This window comes from Python bivittatus, unplaced genomic scaffold (assembly GCF_059951505.1).
Source record: "Python bivittatus isolate LINGU-HERP-01145 unplaced genomic scaffold, Pbiv_v1 ctg000070_np1212, whole genome shotgun sequence".
Classification (NCBI taxonomy): Eukaryota; Metazoa; Chordata; class Lepidosauria; order Squamata; family Pythonidae; genus Python; species Python bivittatus.
Genome location: NW_028277034.1, coordinates 24349246 through 24370810, shown reverse-complemented (window position 1 = coordinate 24370810; position 21565 = coordinate 24349246). Strand labels below are relative to the sequence as shown.

At 37.6% G+C, this 21565-nt stretch overlaps 1 protein-coding gene across 9 annotated transcripts in view; it reads right to left on the bottom strand.

Moving 5' to 3' along the window:
• Nucleotides 1-21565, bottom strand: part of INPP4B (inositol polyphosphate-4-phosphatase type II B) — a 256059-nt gene that overhangs the window by 60138 nt on the left and 174356 nt on the right. For all 9 annotated transcript variants that reach the window (XM_088132815.1, XM_088132817.1, XM_088132816.1 and 6 more), the window contains 2 exons: nt 8128-8300; nt 5030-5153 (listed from right to left, as the gene is read on the bottom strand). In XM_088132815.1, coding sequence (XP_087988941.1) covers nt 5030-5153; nt 8128-8300 — 297 coding nt within the window. The remainder of the gene's footprint in view (nt 1-5029; nt 5154-8127; nt 8301-21565) is intronic.

The window sequence follows — 21565 nt, the reverse complement described above, 5'->3', positions numbered from 1 at the left end:
TTCAGTCTCTCACATCATTGTGGAGGAATTTTGGCCCACTCTTCTTTACAACAGTGCTTCAGTTCATTGAGGTTTGCGGGCATTTGTTTATGCACAGCTCTCTTGAGGTCCCACCACAGCATTTCAATTGGGTTGTGGTCTGGACTTTGACTGGGGCATTGCAACACCTTGATTCTTTTCTTTTTCAGCCATTCTGTTGTAGACTTGATGGTGTGCTTGGGATCATTGTCCTGTTACATGACCCAATGTCGGCCAAGCTTTAGCTGTCAGACAGATGGCCTCACATTTGACTCTAGAATACTTTGTATACAGAGGAGTTCAGGGTCGACTCAAGGACTGCAAGGTGCCCAGGTCCTGTGGCTGCAAAACAAGCCCAAATCATCACCCCTCCACCACCGTGCTTGACAGTTGGTATGAGATGTTTGCGCTGATATGCTATGTTTGGTTTTCGCCAAACATGGCGCTGTGCATTATGGCCACACATCTCCACTTTGGTCTTGTCTGTCCAAAGGACAGTGTTCCAGAAGTCTTGTGATTTGTTCAGATGCAACTTGGCAAACCTAAGCCATGCTGCCATGTTCTTTTTAGAGAGAAGAGGCTTTCTCCTGGCAACCCTTTCAAACAAACCATCCTTGTTCAGTCTTTTTCTAATTGTACTGTCATGAACTTGAACTTTTAACATGCTAACTGAGGCCTATAAGTCTGAGATGTAACTCTTGGATTTTTTTACAATTTCTCTGAGCATTGCACAGTCTGACCTTGGGGTGAATTTGCTGGGACATCCACTCCTGGGAAGATTGGTAACCATCTTGAATGTTTTCCACTTGTGAATCATCTTCTTCACTGTAGAATGATGGACTTTAAATTGTTTGGAAATGGCCTTAAAACCTTTCCCGGATTGATGGGCAGCAACAATTGCTTCTCTAAGATCACTGCTGATGTCTTTACCCTTTGGCATTGTGTTAACACAGACCTCAATGCTCAAGACCAGCAAACTCCTAAAACTTCGGCTTTTATAGAGGTAGTCACACTTGCTGATGATCAATTGATCAAGGGCATTTGATTAGCAGCAGCTGGCTGCTACTTAGTCTCTTCATACCTATGGAAACAGTAAGGGTGTACTTAGTTTTTCACACATGGCTTCTCCATTTTGGCCTTCTTTTTGTAAAATAAATGACGACATGGTATAATCTGTCATGTGTTTGAGAACTGCTAAGGACCAGATGATTTTTATTATGTCCTGATACATAAAACCATAGAACTCAAAGAGGGTGTACTTTCTTTTTCACACAACTGTATATCTACTTTTATCATGTGTTTGCGAAAAGCAGTAAAGTTCTTTCTTCCCCTTATTTATTTGCTTATTATAAGTTTCTTTATCTGCATAGTAATCAGAATTATCTGGATATTTGTTATGCAGCTCTTCCATAACTTCCTTGCATATTTCTACTTTCCCACATGCTAGCAATATGGAGTCCTTGGGGTTCTCTGAGCTTGGTTGTTTTCTTGCAAACGTTTCGTTACCTGGCTAGGTAACATCACTGAAGATGTTACCTAGTCAGATTACGAAACGTTTGCAAGAAAACAACCAAGCTCAGAGAACCCCAAGGACTCCACAGTTCAACCCTGAGCTACACAGATTCATTCTATTGGTGCCAGCAATATGTTTGGGACACTTATGCACAAAAGCAGATGCAGGCCTGGGTTAACATACTGCACCAAGCCATAATAAGGTTTGTTTAATCTAGCACTGTATGTTATGTGAACCCACTATTTGGCTGAGCACATTCTGTGAATAAATTCACCTTTTTCTTCTTATTACATAAACGATAGGATTCAGGTTTTTTGGATATTATTAATGTTGGTCATGCAGTCAGCCAGATGGTTGGACTGGATTTGGCATTTTTATCCACCTATTGAGTCCTTCCCAAGGACCTGGGATAGGCAGATGTTGTTGTTTGATGGTATCGTTGTAGGATATAAGCCTTTCGAAATAAAAATGGCTTTTACAATTGACTGATGGTTATTTTCCCAATGCTGATAGTCTTCAGGTGGTACTCTAGATGTTTTGGGATTGCACCCAAGGTGCCAATTACTATTGGTACTATCTTTGCTTTCTTTTGCAAGAGTTGTTCTATTTCTATTTGCAGGTCACAATATTTTGTGATTTTCTCCAGTTCTTTCTCTTTTATTTTGCTGTCTCCAGGTATTACAAAGACTTTTTTGTCTTTCTTATCAACAATTTTTAAGTCTGGGATGTTATGTGGCACGTGCTTGTCTGTCTGAATTCTAAAATGCCAGAGTACCTTAGCTTCTTCATTTTCTATTACTTTGTCTGTTTTGTGGTCCCACCAGTTCTTGCTTGCAGGCAAATGGTATTTCTTGCAGAAATTCCAATGCACCATTGTTGCTACTTTGTCATGCCGTTGTTTGTAGTCAGTCTGTGTGATCTTCTTGCAGCAGCTGACTAGGTGGTCCACTGTTTCTTCAGCTTGTTTGCAGTGGTGGCATTTGCTGTTGCTGTCTTCTCAATTCTGGCTTTGTATGCATTTGTTCTTAAGGCTTGGTCTTGTGCAGCCAGAATTAGCCCCTCTGTCTCTTTCTTCAACTTTCTTGCTCTTAGTCTTGTTATCTGCTTTGCCTGCTAGTTTTTTTGTGTACTGGCCATGTAATACTTTGTCTTGCCATGTTTCTTTTCTGTTCTTCATTTGGTCTTTCTTGTAGGCCAGTTTGGTCCCTTCAGATTCAATAAACCTTCATGGTGTATTAGCTTCAGTGCATCTTCTTCACTGTCCTTCAGATATTCTTCTAATGCCCTTTCTTCTTCTTCAACTGTCTAGTGTACTTGCAACATTCCACACCCACCTATGCTCCTTGGTAACTAGAGTATGCCAACATCACTGCATGGATGAAGGGCACGATTCATTGTCCTGATTTTTCTGGCCTACCTATCCAGGGCTTCTGCTTGAGTCCAGTCCGCTATTCCAGCTGTGTATCTAATGAATGGAATTGCCCAGGTGTTAATAGCCTTGATGGTATTTACTCCACTGAGTTTGGACTTTAAGAACTTCTTCACTCTCATGATGTATTCACTACTAACCTTCTTCTTGACTTCAATGTGCTTGATGTTGTCAGCTTGAAGGTTGCCCAAGTATTTATAGTGATCTTCTTCATCCAGACTCTTGATGTTATTTCTATAGGGTATATTTATTCCTTCAGTTTTCACTGTTTTTCTCCTGTTGATGATAAGGGTGGCACATTTGTCCAATCCAAACTCCATTGCAATATCTTGGCTGTATATTCAGACAGTGTTGAGCAGCGATTCTATTTCAGATGGTGTTTTTCCATACATCTTCTGATCATCCATGTAAAGGAGGTGGGATAGCCTGGCAGATGTTTTTGATGCTTGATAGCCACGGCCTGGCTTGTTCAATATTGTTGACAGAGGAATCAATAGAATGACAACAGTAGTGGTGATAGTGAATCTCTACCACACACCCAGGGCCCTAGGCTTGGGCACAAAACCAAGTTTTCAAGGTCTTATGGAAGGCCAACAAGGCCAGGGACAATCTAATCTCAGGGGGGATGATGTTCCAAAGGGCAGATGCCACTGCAGAAAAGACTCCTTCTGGGCCCTGCCAGCTGACACTCCTTAATTGATGGTACCCACAGCCTGCTCCTCCTGCTGGATTGGGTAGGATGGGTAGGGACAATTGGGGAGAAATAAGTAGTCCAGTCTCAAGCCATGAAGGGCTTTAAAGGTGACCACCAACACCTTGAATTGCACCTGGAAGCACACTGGAAGCCAATGCACCTTGTGGAGCAGTGGTGTCACATGTGCCGAGTAACCTGCACCGGTAACTGCCCACACCACTGCATTTGGCACCAGTTGAAGCTTCTGAATAGTTTCAAAGGCAGCCCCATGTAGAGCACATTGTAATAGTCCAGTCTGGAGGTCACAAGGACATTAGTGACCATGAGCAGCCCCCCTTGGTCCAGGAACAGCTGCAAATGATGCACAACCTGAAGTTGAGCAAAGGTCCTCCCAGTCATGACTACACCTGCTCCTTGAGAAGGAGCCATGAATCCAGGAGAATCCCCAGATTGCACACCCCATCCAAAACCAAAGATGGAAGCTTCCTGGAACTAAGCAGCCCAAAAACCCTGAGCCACTTGATATTGCTTGGGTTGAACTGAAGCCTGTTGTGCCTCATCCAAGCTCCCACAGCCTTTCAGGCACTTTCAGACTTGCAAGGTTGATATTAGGGTTTCCAGGTCTGGTCTACCTCAAAGGGCTGACAGATCCAGATGATCAGCTTCTTCCAGAGTCCTCTGAAGCTGCAATACAACCACCTCCTTTACAAGGGAAGGTTGGAAAGTGGACGAAAATTGTGCAGAATGGTGGGGTCTAGCCATGGCCCCTTGAGGAGGGCGTGAAACACTTCCTCCTTAAGAGATGTTGGGACCACCTCCTCCCTCAAAGAGGAATTAATCACCACCAGAATCCAACCATGTGTCTCTTCCCAGGAGGCTTTGATCAGTCAGGAGAGACATGGATTTAATACAGAGGTGGCTGCACTCACACCCCGAGGACCCTGTCTACTTTGTCAGGCCTAACAGATCCAACCATCCTCAGATAATTGAACAAGACCCAGACCCAGTAACCTCCACAGGACCTGCATCAAGACCAGAGTCCAACTCAGAGCAGATCTGATGGACTTTATCCATCAAATGCCTAGCATAATTTTCCCAGCAATCCTGTAAGTGACCCCCAGGGTCACTCCCACCCAGGAGAGAATGGGTCACTCTACATGAGGCTGCTGGATGGCTATCTGCAGATGCAATAAAGGCAAAGAAATACAAACATTTCCCCACCCTTACTACAATGAGGTAGGCCCTAACTCATGTTCAATCAGATTCGCTACTTGTGGCCCTCCAGCGGTGCTCTAGGTATCCCTTCTCCTGCTTCATCTCTCTATCAGGGGGATGTTCTGGGATATGAATAGAGTTATCTGAATTGCATACTTACTATATGTACTGAGAAGTCCTTCATACTGAACAATTAGCCCCACTGTATGAAGTTGCTGGAGGAAGCCTTGATCGCGTAAACTGGAGTGTAACTTGATGATAAATCCACAGATCAAACCAGCAAGCTAGGGTAATGACAAAAACCATTCAGATAGATATATCAATTGCTTCAGAAAAAAAGTTATGATTATTATAACTGTAGAATTCAAATCTGAACCACTGGATATCCACTGGCTCAGCATATCCTTGCCATACAAACTTAGTCTTGAAAGAATATGAACAGGCAGGAAAGAGGGTGGGTACTTAGATCTTTAATAATCATAATTTGGTATCCTCCTCATGCTATACATTCAACTTCATGCTCAGAAATCACAAGCTCAAGTCTACCCTTAGCCATAGAAGTTCACTGGGTTAATAATTTCCAGCCAAAAGTAGCACAAGTTTGTTATTTTGAAGGGGGTGGTAGTGGTGATGGTGAGGAAGAGAGTGCTATGTATCTCAGCTGGGCCTTCTGAAGGAAAGGCTATAAATCTAAAACAATTTCCATCAGATGCCTGTTAATATGGTCAATGAGGATTATGATAGTTATAATCCAGAGCTTCTGAAGGATACTAGGTGCCAATTCTAGTCTTAAGACAAGGAGATATGATGATCTCTTGGTTGTTTAATGCATTTCTGCATGTAGGAGAAATGCTTGTAATAACAGTACAAGTGTGTTGGTCAGGGTCATGAATGTATATGTACTTTTTGGCTATGATTTGTAGCAAATGTTAAAGTGTATGATATATTTTATCAACTTTTTAACAAATGCCGGTGGGTTGCACAAGGTTGCTTGGCAGGCTGCATGTGGCCCGTGGACCATATATTGTGCAGGTCTGGCATTCCTCTTCCAAATTTCCCCCACAATATCCCCATCAGTTAGATTGTTTTGAGAGCTGGTGACTGACTCAATGTAACTTACAGAGCTTTCAATGCTGCAGGGAAGCCTCTATAATCCTAGGCTATAGTATTAAAATATGTAATTATATATCTGCTCAAATCCCCTCCCTCTTTCCAGCTTAAAAAAAAAGCTGCAAAAAACATCTCATAGCAGACATAACTTAGTTTTATGTAAAAATATGTATACAGACTGGATTTGGAAAGTCAAAGCAGCCTTAACAGTCAGCCAAGGATCCTATTTCATCACACTGAGAGTAACTTGGACCCATGGATCAGACAAAAAAGGAGATGTTGCTCTAGGGCTTGTTTTCCTTTTCCTTTCCTACTTTTCTTCCCTATTGTGCGCTTTGCACCTAGCTGATCTTGGCTGATCTCAAAAAGATTTGTGATTTGGACGTTTCTGACCATGTTGGCTGCCTGAAAGGCCCTGAAAATCTCCTGAGCACTGGGCCAAGGCATTGGATGAATCCATTCTGAAATGTCTTTGAACTACGTTGTGCTTTAGCCTTTGTTATTCCATATTTTGGTATTTTGTATGTTTTGTTATTGGCTGTTCTGTTTTCAACCATAAAATGAAGATGGGATATAAATCAATCAGACAAATAAGCAAGCTGCCCAGAGTTGCTGTTTGTGAGTTCAGTGGCCATTAATGTGGTGAAATAAATAAATAAGGTCAAGCCATATTGGACCTGATTAGTGTATATTCTTGCCAAAAATACTACATGTATTTCTCTATCTCATCACCAGGAGCTGAGCTTGACTCTACCTTTCTTTTTGTTATTCTGTTGTCAAGGACTGTCATAGCTTTCAGTATCAGTTCAATACTTACCATAGAAAATTTTACCCATTTAAAAATTCTACATAATAATATATAACTACATTAAAATAGCAATCAATCCTCAAAACACAAAAAAGGAAACATAGCCTTCTTTGTTTTTTGCACTTTGCACTTCTTTCTTTCTACTAGGCTTATGTGCCACTCCAGTTGTTGCTGTCTTTAAGCTATTGTTGGCCAGGCTCTAAACTTCTCCTGCTGTGAGAGTAAAAGATACTTCTGTGGGAATGCACTAACAGGTGATTTTTAAACAACGAATCACTTCTGTGAGATGAGAGGCTCTATAAAATCTGAAGTGTCAGGTTTCAATTATGTTGCTGAAAACTGATCGCAACTATTGTGAGACAGGGACAGACTGAAAAGCCAGACTATTTAACTGCCATTTGGATTTGTGACTCTATGGAGAAAAGAGTGTTCCCTGCACAGGCAGTGCTAGTAGAATACTACTAATCATTATAAAATCCATTTTAAATGCTTACAATTATTTTATGATCATCATTAATAAGGACCATTCAACATTCGATTATTGAAAAAGTGGCTTGCAATTGTTATAACTTTTCAGGAAGGCCAAGTGAGCTGAAAACCTGACTGATGTTATAAACAAATTATGCCTATATATGGCTATGTTTTCTAACAGTGTTGAGGTGATCAATTTTACTGGAACAACGTCCTCTGCAGTTGTCTCTAAGTATCTGTTTGCATGGTTTGTTTGTTTGTTGTTTATTTATTTATTTGGCTTATAAATCATTCTGAGAGGAATTAAAAAGACTTGTTGAGGTAAATAAGCTGGCACTGTTCAGTATTGCAGAACATGGCTAGAGAAATCCATCAAAGACTTGAGTGATGGCTTCAGATGGACTGACAAAAAAGAGCACGTTACAATAAATACCAATATTGTATCTGAATATCTGAAATATGTGGTAAGCACTCCACCCTGAGTAGCATTTTGCCAGTATAATACCCTTCCAATGAGGTGGGTATTATGAGTACAGCTCATAAGCAGGCAGTCAGGGTTGCATCCTTTAGTACCTCATGTCAAGAAGCCCAGTGAACTGTCAATGGAGAGACAGAAGGAACATATCATTTACCAGGCTGAGCTCTTCGATGTGTTGCACTACAATTTTCAACATTTCCAAATAACTTGCCGACTGGAGATGATGGGAGTTGTAGTTCAACACAATGAGATTAAACCAGGTTGAAGAAGGATGCTCCAGAGTATGAAGATATTTCTTTACCCTCCTTAAAGTTGGTTCAATTAAAAGTGACATGATTTACATCTATTATTCTTCAACAAAAACAAAGGATTGTGAAATAAAAACACCTACTGCTTGACTGAAGACTATATCTCTTCTTAGTGTCAACATTAAACACTGTGGCAAACAACATGCAAGCTCCTGAAGCAGAACAAAAGACATTGACTGCTTTGCCCTAGTCACCACTTCTCCAATACAGTCATTCAGCGTAACTGTGAGAGGATACAGTTGTTCATACCAGTCACCTGTAACAAATGAGGAACACTGACAGTGATCACCAAAGAAGAACTGAAATACATTAGAACATAGGCAACTATCATCTCTTATCCACATGCATACTAATTTAAGGCTATGTTCCTGTTTATGAGAACATCATTTTCCTACATAGTTCTCACTATATAGCCTTCTGCTCTCATTATACCACTACAGTAACAAGAGACAGTTTATTATAACTTAATTACATATTCAGAATCTAATTGAGGTTAATAAGTTAAACCAACTTCTCTAAGTAAGCAATTTGAGACAAAACCAATTAAGAAAAACAAAATTAATTAAATGCTGTTTGGTTGAGCAAAATATGATACATTTCACTGCTTGTCAAGTTTAAGTAGCACTAAATGTTTATATTCTTGAGTGATTTCATGTGGATATGCTGTGCATGTGGCTATCTGAAACCATTTGCATGAATATTTGGAAACACAACACTTCTGATGCATTTATTTCTGAAAAAAACATGAACGGAATGCAGATTACCCCAATCTGGTGCTATTGCCTTGGGAGCTGTCATAATTTCCATTCCAACTTTCATGAAAAAAAAAAAAAGCCACCAAATTTTGCTTTGCAACTATTTTAGGATATAAGAATGTGTACCATATTTAATAATAATTCAGTTCCAAGTAAATTCCTATTTTTACCCTCAAAAGAAGAGAAAGAGGAGAAAGAATAAAGAAATAGAAAATGGTCATCTTTCTTTCTCAGTCCCTTTACAGGAATAATTATAAGCACTGTTATTACAGTTACTATATTTAACTTGTCATGGAACAGTGCACCGTTTGTGTTCATGACATTATCTAATGAGTTTAAAACAAGCCCATAAAAATGTTCTGTATCTTCCTACACTATATTTCTCAGGTGAACCTCCTCCCAGTAAAAAGGATTAAAGGATTAAATAGAGTTGAAAAATTCTTTTACTCCCATTAGATATTAAAAGCCACTTTGCTACTCACTAGTACTCCATGAGTGTTTGAAAAGTGTATTCAGAAAATACTGTAGTCAGTTTGAAAGGACTTGTTCTGTCTTAGTGATGTCATCACATATCACATCGTATCTATATATCATTTTGTCACCATCCCATTCATTCACTTAATTCCAATAAGTTACAGTCCGTGACTATCTAAGAAGTATTAAGTTCACTCCCATTTATTTTCATGGCCTCATAATGTAACCAAATCTGTTTGTCTGTGTAGCTCCAAACTGTCACATTCTTCTTCTTCATGTGACCTCTGACTACATAAAATTTGTGTGAGTATTCAAAAAAACTGGTATTTTTTTTTAAAAGGGAAGTCAACGGTACAAAAACAGAACTATTGGAACTACTACTTCTTTTTCTTTGAAATAGATCATTGGGAGACGGCTAGAAAATATATTTTACTATTATTTAGTGTGAAATAGGGGATGTTCAGAATGGTCTTGGAATCAAGTAATTAAGTTCTAGAAAGATATTAAATAATGGAATCAACTTTAAGGGATTAACTTTTTTGTTTGCTTGTTAAGTAGCCTAAGCAGCACTGTGAGTTGTCTTCTCCAGCAAGATGAAACAATAACTTGTATCTACTAAGAAGCAATGCAATATAGAACACGCTGTATGCCAATAGCAGAGAGTAAATGCATGATAGGAAAAGTTTCTGTAGAGAGCACAGCTCCAAAACACCTACAGAAGAAACAAGCCACAGATTGTATATCAGCTCATCATTCCTCTTGGTAAAAATGTAACTACATAAACAACTTTGAGAGAAGAGGAGCCTCCATGTTCTCTGCATGGCAGTGCCAGGTCCTGAGTATGAGTGAAACTCAGTAATGGCTTACAGTTTGTTTAGTTTTGTTTTTATATTGGTGAGAATGATTCCAGCATGGGCAATTTGTAACATTTCTGAAGAGAAGGGGAAAACCTCCCATACAGCCATCATCTTCAACATGACAGTTCCCAAAATATATGAAGATTATATATACAAGACTCCCAAAATAACATGACCATGAGGAATTTAACAATCATGCTAACAGTAAATTTGGATAGTTCAAGTACATTTGGAAACAATCAGTTTGGGAAAACTGTCATACTGTATAAGTAGATCCCAGTAGAAGCATCTGGAGCAAAACCATCACTAAGCATGCATAGACTTATTCAGTGCTACATTAATTGAATCCTGCAAAGCCCATAATTCACAGATCTATTTCAGAATGTTATATCTCCAATATCTTACTATCTTTTTTCCAAATGAATTTTTTATCCATTAGTTATAATCTTTCTTAAACTTAATTCATATACAGTGGTACCTCGGGTTACGAATGCTTCTGTTCACGACCAATTCGGGTCACGAACAGCTCCGTTCGCAAAATTTTGTTTCCGTTCGCGAACGCCAGATCGGGTGACGAACAGGATCCACGGCCATTTTCCCTCCCGTGACACATGGTTGTGGCTTCCTGTAGGGAGGGGGACTCTCCCTCCAGGCAATAACCACCTCCCCACCCACCTTCCTGTCCTCCACGCCAGAAGTCGCGTCGAGCAAGGTTAGCGTTCTCTCTCTTCGTACTGTATTTTGTTTCATATTTTTGAGGTTTAAAAAAAAAATACATATGGTTCAAAACGGATTAACCGTAATTACATTGAACCTTATGGGAAAATTTGATTCGGGACGCGACCAAAATCGGGTCGCGACCAAATTCGGAGGGGTCAGAATGGATTAACCGTATTTACATTGAACCTTATGGGAAAATTTGATTTGGGTCGCAACCAATTTGGGTCACGACCAGAGTCGCAGAACAAATTAAGTTCGTGAACCGAGGTACCACTGTATTTGACATTCCAAATGTTTTTTGAATGTAGTTCCTATGAACTATATTTGTCCATGCTGGCTATGGTTCATAGAAGTCATTGAGCAACATTCAGAACACACATGGAGCCATCTCTTCCTAAGTAATATATCTCCTATGACTACATTAGCATCCACAAAAAATGTTTTCGTATTTTCACTCTAAACTGAACCTAAAGCATTGACATCTCTCTTCGTTTACTGACTGGAGATATTCTACTCTCCATCTAGAGTCATAGTGATGAAGGCGGATTAAAAAAAATCCTGATATGATCATATGCATGCTTTTGAAGAAGTATCTCAATTACTATACTCTGTGTTAAACAGAAGTTTAGGAAAGTTTAGTTTTATAAAGCTTTCATTAATCAGTAATTCACATATCAAATGAAGAACTGGACACTATTCGGGAAAAATTCTCAAGACAGCATTAGAGAAATGGGAAAAGGACAATTAAGAGCTTGAGAATTTGAAAAGGACAAAAATATTGCATAGATGAAGAATGAAGAAGGAATGCTTGAGGAATGAATTTGGGGAATTTCTCAGATATGTCAGTGATATTGTTGAAGCCCTGGCTGACATGGAATATGAAGACAGACTAGAACATTAACACTATTAAGCCTGAACAATTTCTTCCATTTCATAGCATTAAAACAAACCTTTGATTTACCAGGAAGTTGTGACTGATCACTCAGACAAGCAGAAGTCGAAGGACATCAGATAGGACTCTGTGAACATGGACTGAAGGCCATTTGAGACACTGCTTTGCAGTGGTTCTGGTCTACTCTCATGCTGTTTTCAGAAGGCAGTGCTGGGGAAGTACTTTTCAACACCTAGGGTACTGATCTATAACATTCCACGATTCTATCCTATCCTGTATGCTGTCAAATATCTATGTGAACTGCTCAGGGAATTAATTCAGGGCTTTGATTTAAGATATCATTAGTATGCTTATGACATACAGCTTTACTGCTCCTTAGCATCCAATTCCAGGATGGAATCTGTACCCTTGAGCATTGTCCAAGATCAGTAATGGCTTGAATGAGGAAGAAAAAGCTGCTATTAAATCCAAACAAGACAGAGATGTTGTTGATAAATAGGGTAAGCAGGACTTGGGGGGTTGTGTCTAATGGGCAGCCATACAAATTTGTGAAATAAATAAATAAATAAATAAATAATGGTAGTCTGTAGATGTTCCCTGATCTTTATCTGTCACTGGATCCAAAGGTAGTAGCTATGATGAGGAGTGCATTTCCACAAGTATGGATAGTGAACCAAGTTAGATTGTTCCTAAGCCAGTTGGACTGGCAAAGTTGTCTATGTTTTGGTTTTATCCCATTTTGACTACAGCAATTTGCTGTATGTGGACTCAACCCTGAAAAGCATTTGGAAGTTGCAATTGGTGCAAAATTATCATTATTATTTAAATTTATTGGCCCCCCATCTCCAGTGTACTGCAGCAACCTGGCTCTTAACTGATTCAAAATATAGCAATCATATGATGCTTGTACTGCAAGATCTACATTGGTTGCCAGCTGTTCACCGTACAGTCAAACTATTGATATAACCTTTATACAACTGGAGATCTGAGGGGTCATATCTATCATAATGACTCTGTCCAGGCATTACAATTTTCAGCAAAGATCTTTCTAAAGAAGTTCCTACTGTTACAGGTCAATCTATCTGGTATGAAGGATAGGGTCTTTTCGGGTGTCACTCGTAGCCTATTAAATGAATTCTCTGAGAGCTACATGTTCCCCCCACTTTTAGGCATTTACAAAAATCTGAAAGAGTATAAACAGAAACAAACAAGATAAACTTTCTTAGTAAGCTTCCTTTTTATTGGTTTCAATTAGAACTCTTCCTGATTTGTGTTATCATTTTTCTTAATATCTTCCTACTAGTTTTTCTTGGATTGGTTTACTTTGCATCTGATTTATGATTAGGCAGCGACTTACATCATTTTTTGTTCTGGTTTAATCCCTGAACTGAAAACAGCTGACATTCATTATTTTTTGCCTCTTGGTGAAACTTCACCACAGATCTGTAGCTTTTGGAAGGACAAATGCACACATTCAGTTGCTACTTTTATAGATACCTCGCTTGCCACTTCTAAATGCTTTTGTGAACTCCTAGCATCCTGATTTTGTTTTCTTTCTGGTTTACTGGGTCTAACTGATTTTTTGAAAACTGTCATACAAGACTATAATTTTACTGAATTCTTTTCCCTCCATCTTTTCAGGTATTTCTTTACTTTCCTAGATGCGTTGCTGCAAAATTCTTAAATTATTGAATTATTATAAAGCAGAACTAATTCACTATCTCTTTACATATAATACTACCCACATGCATGTTCACATGCTATTCCCCCCCTTTTTTTAAAAAAAAAGTCATTTTTCCCCCCATAACAATCTGATCACCAAACCCATTGTTTGAAAAAGGTGAACTCAGCTAAAATCAAATGGAAGTGTCAATAGGAATTGAAGAGCTTCTTCCATATCAGTTTAACTCCTGATGTCTCTTTATCTACATCTAGCATTTATGGCAGAGTGGTTTATCTTTCTGTCATTAATTAGAAAGAAAGCTATGCAAAAGCACATGGACATATTGGTGAATGAACTGAAGCAGTTAGAACTAAGGTACAAGCATCTGGACTTAGAACAAAACATTAAACTGATTCATAATCAGCTAGATTTAATGGAAGTAAATGAACTGAATTTTGTTAAACATAAATATTTTGAAAAAGCAACAAGTCACAGAAACTGCTGGCCCAACAATTGCAAAAAGAACAAGACAAAAGAACTGTTACTACTAATTGTAGAACTAGTTCATTACAGAACTAGACAAGTATCTATAATGGACATGATGGAACAATTTGTTAAATACTATTCAAGATTATATAGTAAACAGACATCTGACATGTAAAAAATTGAAGAGTACTTGAATACAATATTATAAAAGTTACACATCAACAAAAGAAATGTTTTTAGTCAAACCATAACAGAAGATGAAACTAAAGCAGCAGATTAAAATCTGAAACTGAGCAGAGCTCCAGGACTTAATGGTATCTCTGAAATATACAGTACTTACTTATTAAATTCTAGGCTGCATGATTCCAAATGATTCTGGGTGGCTTGATATACACAACAGCTATAAAATTGGCAATAAAACCCAAAGGACCTGGAGGGAGCAGCAACCAAACTCTTTTGTCAAGCAGAGAAAAAAATAGACAAAAAGTCCCACACAACCATATTAACCCAAGGCCGAGGGGAAGAGCCATCTTTCCAATGTTCTTTTAGAGACTGGGCAGGAAGGGAGGTATCATACTATAAGACTCAGTTACTTAAAACTAATCAGTGCAATATTGAACATTTTAGCCTAATTCTATGATGCTTGCAAAACATTTTGCTTTACTTTTTGCTCCTTGTCTTTTTCTTTTCTTAAAAATGCTGAATAAAAATGTAATAAAAAAGAGTAACATACAGTATATACATTTTATATTCATATTTGTAGAGGGATATGTAGACCCAATTAATAAACTTGAACATCTTATCATTAAGATTCACTGTGCAAGGTATTGTAGATCCCATTACCTACAATAAGTTCTTTGATTCAAGGTTTTAGACAGACTGCGGTGGGAAGAGAGATTTAACTGTTGAATGCAATCCTACTATAATTGCAGTGGACAGAGGAGGATAAGCATGCCTTTTTCCTTTGGATATAATACTAGAAGACATCAGTGCAGCCTTGTGGCAGCATCTCAATATAAAAGTTTGTTTAGTGTCCAAAGATGGATGTCATCCAAAAGCATAACCATGAACCATCAACTTCATGTCCCCAGCAAAATGTTATACAAACAGAAACTCTACATATTATAGATTGCTACCTGAAAATAAGAGAAATCCAGACTAAAAATAACCCATATTAGATAATACCAGTTGCTGTTTTTTCAGAGACTGTTGTCTCATATCTCATGGGAACCTGCAGGTTACAGGTGAATGGCCATTTTATATAGTTTTTCCCTCACAGTGGGAAATTAAAAAAAAACTTACTAAATGGAAACTATCATGGCAGGGAGGCTGGGACAAAAATCTCAATGATATCTAGCTTTCTATCTTCACATTGTTTTCCACTCTTTTTCTAGACAGAGGCATATTCAGTTTTCAAGTCCCATCTCCAGTTTGAAGTACTACAGGTTAAGAAGAAATTTCGTCTTCATCTGTTGAAAATTGCGTTTTTTAAAACAGAAACAGACTCATAACATGCAAACTTGACCTATCCATACTTGCAATGCTATTTTTACCAACAGTTAAATATTTGAATTACAGTTTATTGGAAAGTTCCAGCATTATCATATTGGATTCTCCAACATATTTTTACACTTTTTAAGAGCATGTGAAGAAAATAATAACCAATCAAAGAACAGGAAGCAAGAAATGGTGGTAGAATCTGATGGACTATGTTTAATTTATTGTACTTTTTTTACAATCTCCCATTCAGTCATATGTTAATGATGTCAAAATGGTGACCAGCAGGGAATTAACTAGGTCAAAGGATAGAAATTATGGGAAAAAAAGTTACTGTTCCTTGTCTAGCAATTAAGCAAGTGAAATAAATTTTAAGGAAAGCAGCTGGAACAGATTTCAATACAGTATGAAATAATTAATCTATATTCTGAATTCATGATCTAAAACACTTCTGAAAGAAGGTTAAAGTCTAAAATGTATAAAACCCCCAAACAATAGACTTTATAATACAATATAAAGTCAATAATTCACTTCATGAATGTGATTCCAATTAGAAACCATTACCTTAAGTTCTTTTGAATAGATGAAATAACTGTTCTGTAGCTGCTACAGCGAAACTAAGGAATTGAGTATTCTTTTGGGGTAGAAATGTAGTTTTTTATTTTTATTGACTGTATGAATTCATAGTAATTTTTAAATTACTTTTTATTTTACTTTTATAATCATTTTTATTTTACTTTTATATCCTCAAGGCTTACTTCATCTGGGACAGCAAATTTGCCACACTTTGTTGGAAATCTGCAGCATCTGAATCTCTCCAAGATAGAGAAATAAGCTATGTTATCCTTTCATTTCTACAGAATTTTCATCCCATTAGGACAGATATCCAAGAATTTGTCAGAATGCCTTGTATATTAGTTTTATTCTTCCAAACCCTAGTGTATGTAGCATCAGCCTTTAAAACCCAGGAAGCTGTCAGTGCACGCTTGCTTGTACAAACTGGCATTTCCAAATGTTAGTAACATTCAGGCTCATAAACATTACCTATTTCTCATGCAGAGTGTGAACAGAACACTAAGCGTAGGTGATACTCTTTCTGCCTTAATAAAAAATCTACAGAAAACCCACACTCTTTTCTGTGAGATTCACCTCTGCTCTCTGCAGTCCCTCCATAATCTGTAAGATCAATTAATAATGGAATAGAATTGTGGAAAAACTTTGCTCACAGTCACTCATGCCTTAGTCACCTCCTGTTTGGATTACTGAAACACACTCTGTATGGGGCTGCCCTTGAAGACTATCTGGAAGCTGCAACTGGTTCAGAATGCAATGGTCCACATAGTTCTGGGTGCCCTGCAGTTCACCCAAGTAACACCACTGCTGTGTAAGCTGCATTGTTCCTAGTTGCTTTCCAGGTACAACTCAAGGTTTGGTCATCATCTTTAAAGCCCTACATGGCATGGGGTGAGGTTACTTGTGGGACCACCTCTCCCTGAGAGTATCTGCCTGTCCTAAATCATCAAACCTTTATTATGGCCTTTAGGCCAGAGAGACTGCCCATCCTACTAGGTTAGGTAGGGTGGGCACACTGCAGGTCCCTTCTCTTTAATGTTGACACCTGATGGGACCTGAGAGGTGCACCTTCTTGGTGGCCACCCCAGCCTTTTAGAATAGCCTCCCACCTGAGATCCAAGGGATCCCTATTCTTTTAGCCTTCTGGAGGGCTATGAAGACCTGGCTCTTCCCCCAAGCATTGGGATAGGATAGGGGTTGAGCTGGGAGGATATTTGGTCTGGCACCTGGGAGGAAGGGAAGTTTTATTTAAAGCCATGTTTTTATGGATTGTTATGAGCTGGCTGGAATCATTATATAAGATTGGTGGCCATATAAGTCCTGTAAATAAATAAACAATAATTTAAAAAACACTGCAGTGTCATGAGAACTACAGTTGAAACTGACACAAGTTGGAAATAATTTGTCAATTTCCTTTTGCTAGTGAAGAGTTTAAGAAGGACTGTCTCCATAAGGATTGGAAAGTCTGTCAGTTTAACCCTTGATATTTCTGGTCTTGATATATAAATGTTTGCTTTCTGAAAATGCGAATAAATTCTAAAAATTCACATACATTATGCATATGTGTGTTTATATATTTTTATGTGTGTATTAATAAATTGCACTTCTGCCAGCGGTGCTTTTCCCTCCTAGAGTAAATTCAATTAGATGTAGTTAGAAAGAAGTACTATACTGTATGGTATCAATGAAAACTTTATTAACTCTTTATTATGGCCTTTGGGCCAGAAACATGTATGGTATATTTGGTTTACACCTTGTGGTTATTGTGGTATTGCCATGTTAGAAGAAAAACAGGATCAAATTGTCAGCAAAATAATTACGATAGCCCCTTTACTAAGGTGTTCTGAATATTTTATATTTCTGAAATCCTAGCTGGTTTGAACTAATGGCTCTGAGATTCAGCAATAAGTGTGCATGATGAACTCAAACTAGAACAACAGAATTACAGGGTTATAAGGGACCTTGGAGTCTTCTAATCCAGCACCCTGCCTAGGGCAGGAATACTGCTACCATCCCAGACAAATGGCTGTCCAATATTTGCATGAAACCAGTGATGGATCATCCATGAGTTCAGGAAGCATGCATTAAAGCATAACTATCCAATACGGTGCATATTCACATACTGGGCTGTATCTCAATAACTGTGCATCTGTTTGCATACTAAATTAGCACCTATGCAATATCATCAACTGATAACAAATCTCCTTGATAAAGAAAGTCAGTTTCATAAGCAATTTGTGAGAGAGAATGGAAAAAGAGCGAAAAATTAAGAATGAAAACTTCATTGTTAATTCAATAAATACAGTTTCAGAGGTCATCTGCAAATGATTTTTCAAAGAATGTAATTATAAAGGTAGATTAGGAGATTGATTCATTTGATTTAATAGTCACAAAAAAAGTAAACTGCTAATGTTTCACGCCATTTATCCTCCTGTTTGTTCATGCCATATATTGAGTATGTGTGTAGGTAATGGATATAATCAATCCTATAAACTCCCCATACACTGGAGAAGTGTGAGTACTGTGCATGTGTGTGAATACACACACATATACACACATACAATTCGTATGCATAGTGCATATGAACATATATTTTTCAAAAAAGAGGGATATGGAATATGTGAATTTCAGCTTCCTAGTGCCACCACAAACATTGTATTGTTGATTTATAAGAAAAACTTTCTTAAAAAGGAATGCTTTGTACCTGCTTTATTCTGCAATGAAATCATAATGCTGTGCTGATGACACCATAGATGGTTACCATGGAAACTGATCTGAAATCCAGCCTTAAGGATATTTATTAGATTTGAAGAAAAATAAGTAAAACTATATCTTCTTAGTTTAAAGATATACATTGGCAATATAAGGAAATTTCAATGCCAAAGTACTCTAAACCAAAAACAGAACTCCACAAAATTGTTCCACATACAAACATACATAACTATCAAGCAAATTCCTTCTGAGGTAAGAAACATGCAAGGAGCATAAAAAGCGTCAGAACTGGTAAGACAAAGAAATGGAAAACTCAAGAAAATAAAATAGTAAATATAGCTGAAAACAGTTTACTCCAACACCATTCACGGTACCTCTCCGTGTCTTTCTATCCTTGCAAAGCCTCCTTTCCTCCCTCATGTGCACATACTGCTTCATACATCGTCTTTTGTTCTTTAAATGTTGTGCTTCTTTCTTTGGAAGATCCCATCAGCTCAATTTAACCATACCTTTATCAGGCATCTCCTCAATCCATTCCCTCTTTCTTTATACTGTATATTTGTTTTGTGATTAAATCCTCATTCGTTCTTTCTACACGACTAAACCACTTCAGTGTACTTCTTTCATAAGTCACTCACATTTGTATTCAGTCCACATTCATCCCACATTCATTCATTTTTAACAATCATCTTATTTTACCACACGCACTTCTTACTTCCATGGCATTTATTGTACTTTTATGTTTCCCAGACATATCCAACTCACACTTCTGTATGTCCAAGTGGATAGAAGCATGCATAGCCATTTTCCATTCTTTTGATAAACAGTCATGTATCAACAGACAAGATACTACCCACTACTTTTGTACCAACATTTGAATGCCTTAAAATTTCATTTTTTCCCCATTTTAACTAAATAGCCTACCAAGATACACAAATTCATATATTTGCTGTTGTTTTTTAGATATTTATATAAACATTGCAGTTTTAAATTCATGTTCCTTGACAAATGTAGCAATCTTGATCTTTGATGCATTAATTTACATATACACATTATTTACTGAATCATACAATTCATGCATCAAACAACCAAGGGGATGTCATACATCCTTGTTTTATTTCCTGTTCAGTGTTGAATCATTTTGAATGTATTTCCAAAATGGATGCTTTTCATCAATGTTTTTCTTAAGTATGTTTAAGAATCATAATTGCATGATATGCAAAGTAAAATATAGAATGTAGTCATTTTCTATTAATTTATTCTTTTTATATATTGATAAATATTCACAGAACTTAATATTAATTAATGTGAAAGATCTTTTTCTGGAGATAAGGCATTCTATAGTAGGTTTTGCCTCCTAGCTGCTCCAATAGATATGAATAAAATCTTTTTAGCCCCTACTGTGGGAGAAGGACCTACTTTTCCAGTTTTGGCTAAAAAGTGCAGAGAAGCCCAAATCTGAATAGTAATCACATGTAACTGTTTCACTCTGGTAGAAACAAAAATTGTTGTGGAGACTCCTATTGCAATTGCAGATGCTTTATAGGACTTGCATGAGGAGGATTTTGCTAGGCATTTATGATTGTTATCACCCCTGTTTAACTTCATAGTATACATCAAGGCAATCATAGAAACATCAGTAGAGGCACTTTGAAAGAATTCATTATCACTTGTGGAAAAACATAACATTTCTTTGAAAAAAGTCAACTGTGGACAGAACAGAACAGAACAGAACAGAACAGAACAGAACAGAACAGTCAGCAGTCAAGCTCTTAATCAAAACCTATGGAAATGGGAAATGTCATTGCAAGCCATGGCAGTAAGAAACACTCTGCTGCTTGAGGATTTATTTATTTATTGAATTTATTAGCCACCAAACGCCACTGGACCCTGGATCTAAATAGAAGGTCTAAGAAATAAGAATAACTGAAATGAGCCTATTTAACAAATGCCTAACAGTATTTACAAGTGTCTACTCCATAACTCCACCAAGGCAAAAAGTTTATGCCCAGCTAAGGAAGTTTGCTCCCCCAACGCTGGCACTTGAGAAATGCACTCTTAAGGCCTTGAGGCTGAAGGCTAGATGCCTCTGAAGGACATTCTTATATTCTACTATCTGCATTTCATACTTCATCATTATTACTTCAGGAAATGCATACAAATGTCGCACGTGAAATTTGTACTTTTAAACATTTGTATTTTAAAACATTAATGTTTTAATGTTGAATATTTAGAATTTAACAAAGATTAAAAAGTAAAACAGCGAACTGGTTACAGTCTGTAGAAATTCATGGTATTGTTTGTTTGTAATCCCACATCTGTTCTGACATTCAGTACCTGCCTTTCTAGAAATGTTGTAATTTGCTGGCATTCAAAGATCATGCATAAATCCTGTTAAATTAAATCACAATATCAAAGACTCACCAAGTTGAAAAGGTGAGCTATTTTTGAGCTATCAAAGGTAAGGTTTACCAATTTCGAGAAATCACATTGCTTTTTAAAAATTATATTTAACATAATCATGATCTATATATGCCTTATTAACCTCATTTCTAATTTATTCCAATCCTTTTGGTGTGCATTTTTTCTCCATATCCTTTATCTTTCAGTGTGACTTTCTGAAGCATGAAAAATGTTTCCATCTAAAATGGATGCCCTCTGACTTCTTTTCACTTCTAAATGTTATAATCACTCAAAGAACTGACAACCCTAACATGCTCTTCAGTTAATTAAAGTTCACCATACACATCAGGTCCATTTCACCAACACTTTTCTTGTCTAAACATTCACATCAGTTTCATTTGTATATATTTATGAGGAAGGACAGGGAAACCCACAATATGACAAAGCTAATAGATGATAAAGGCAGACAGGATGAAATGGTGGAAAGCT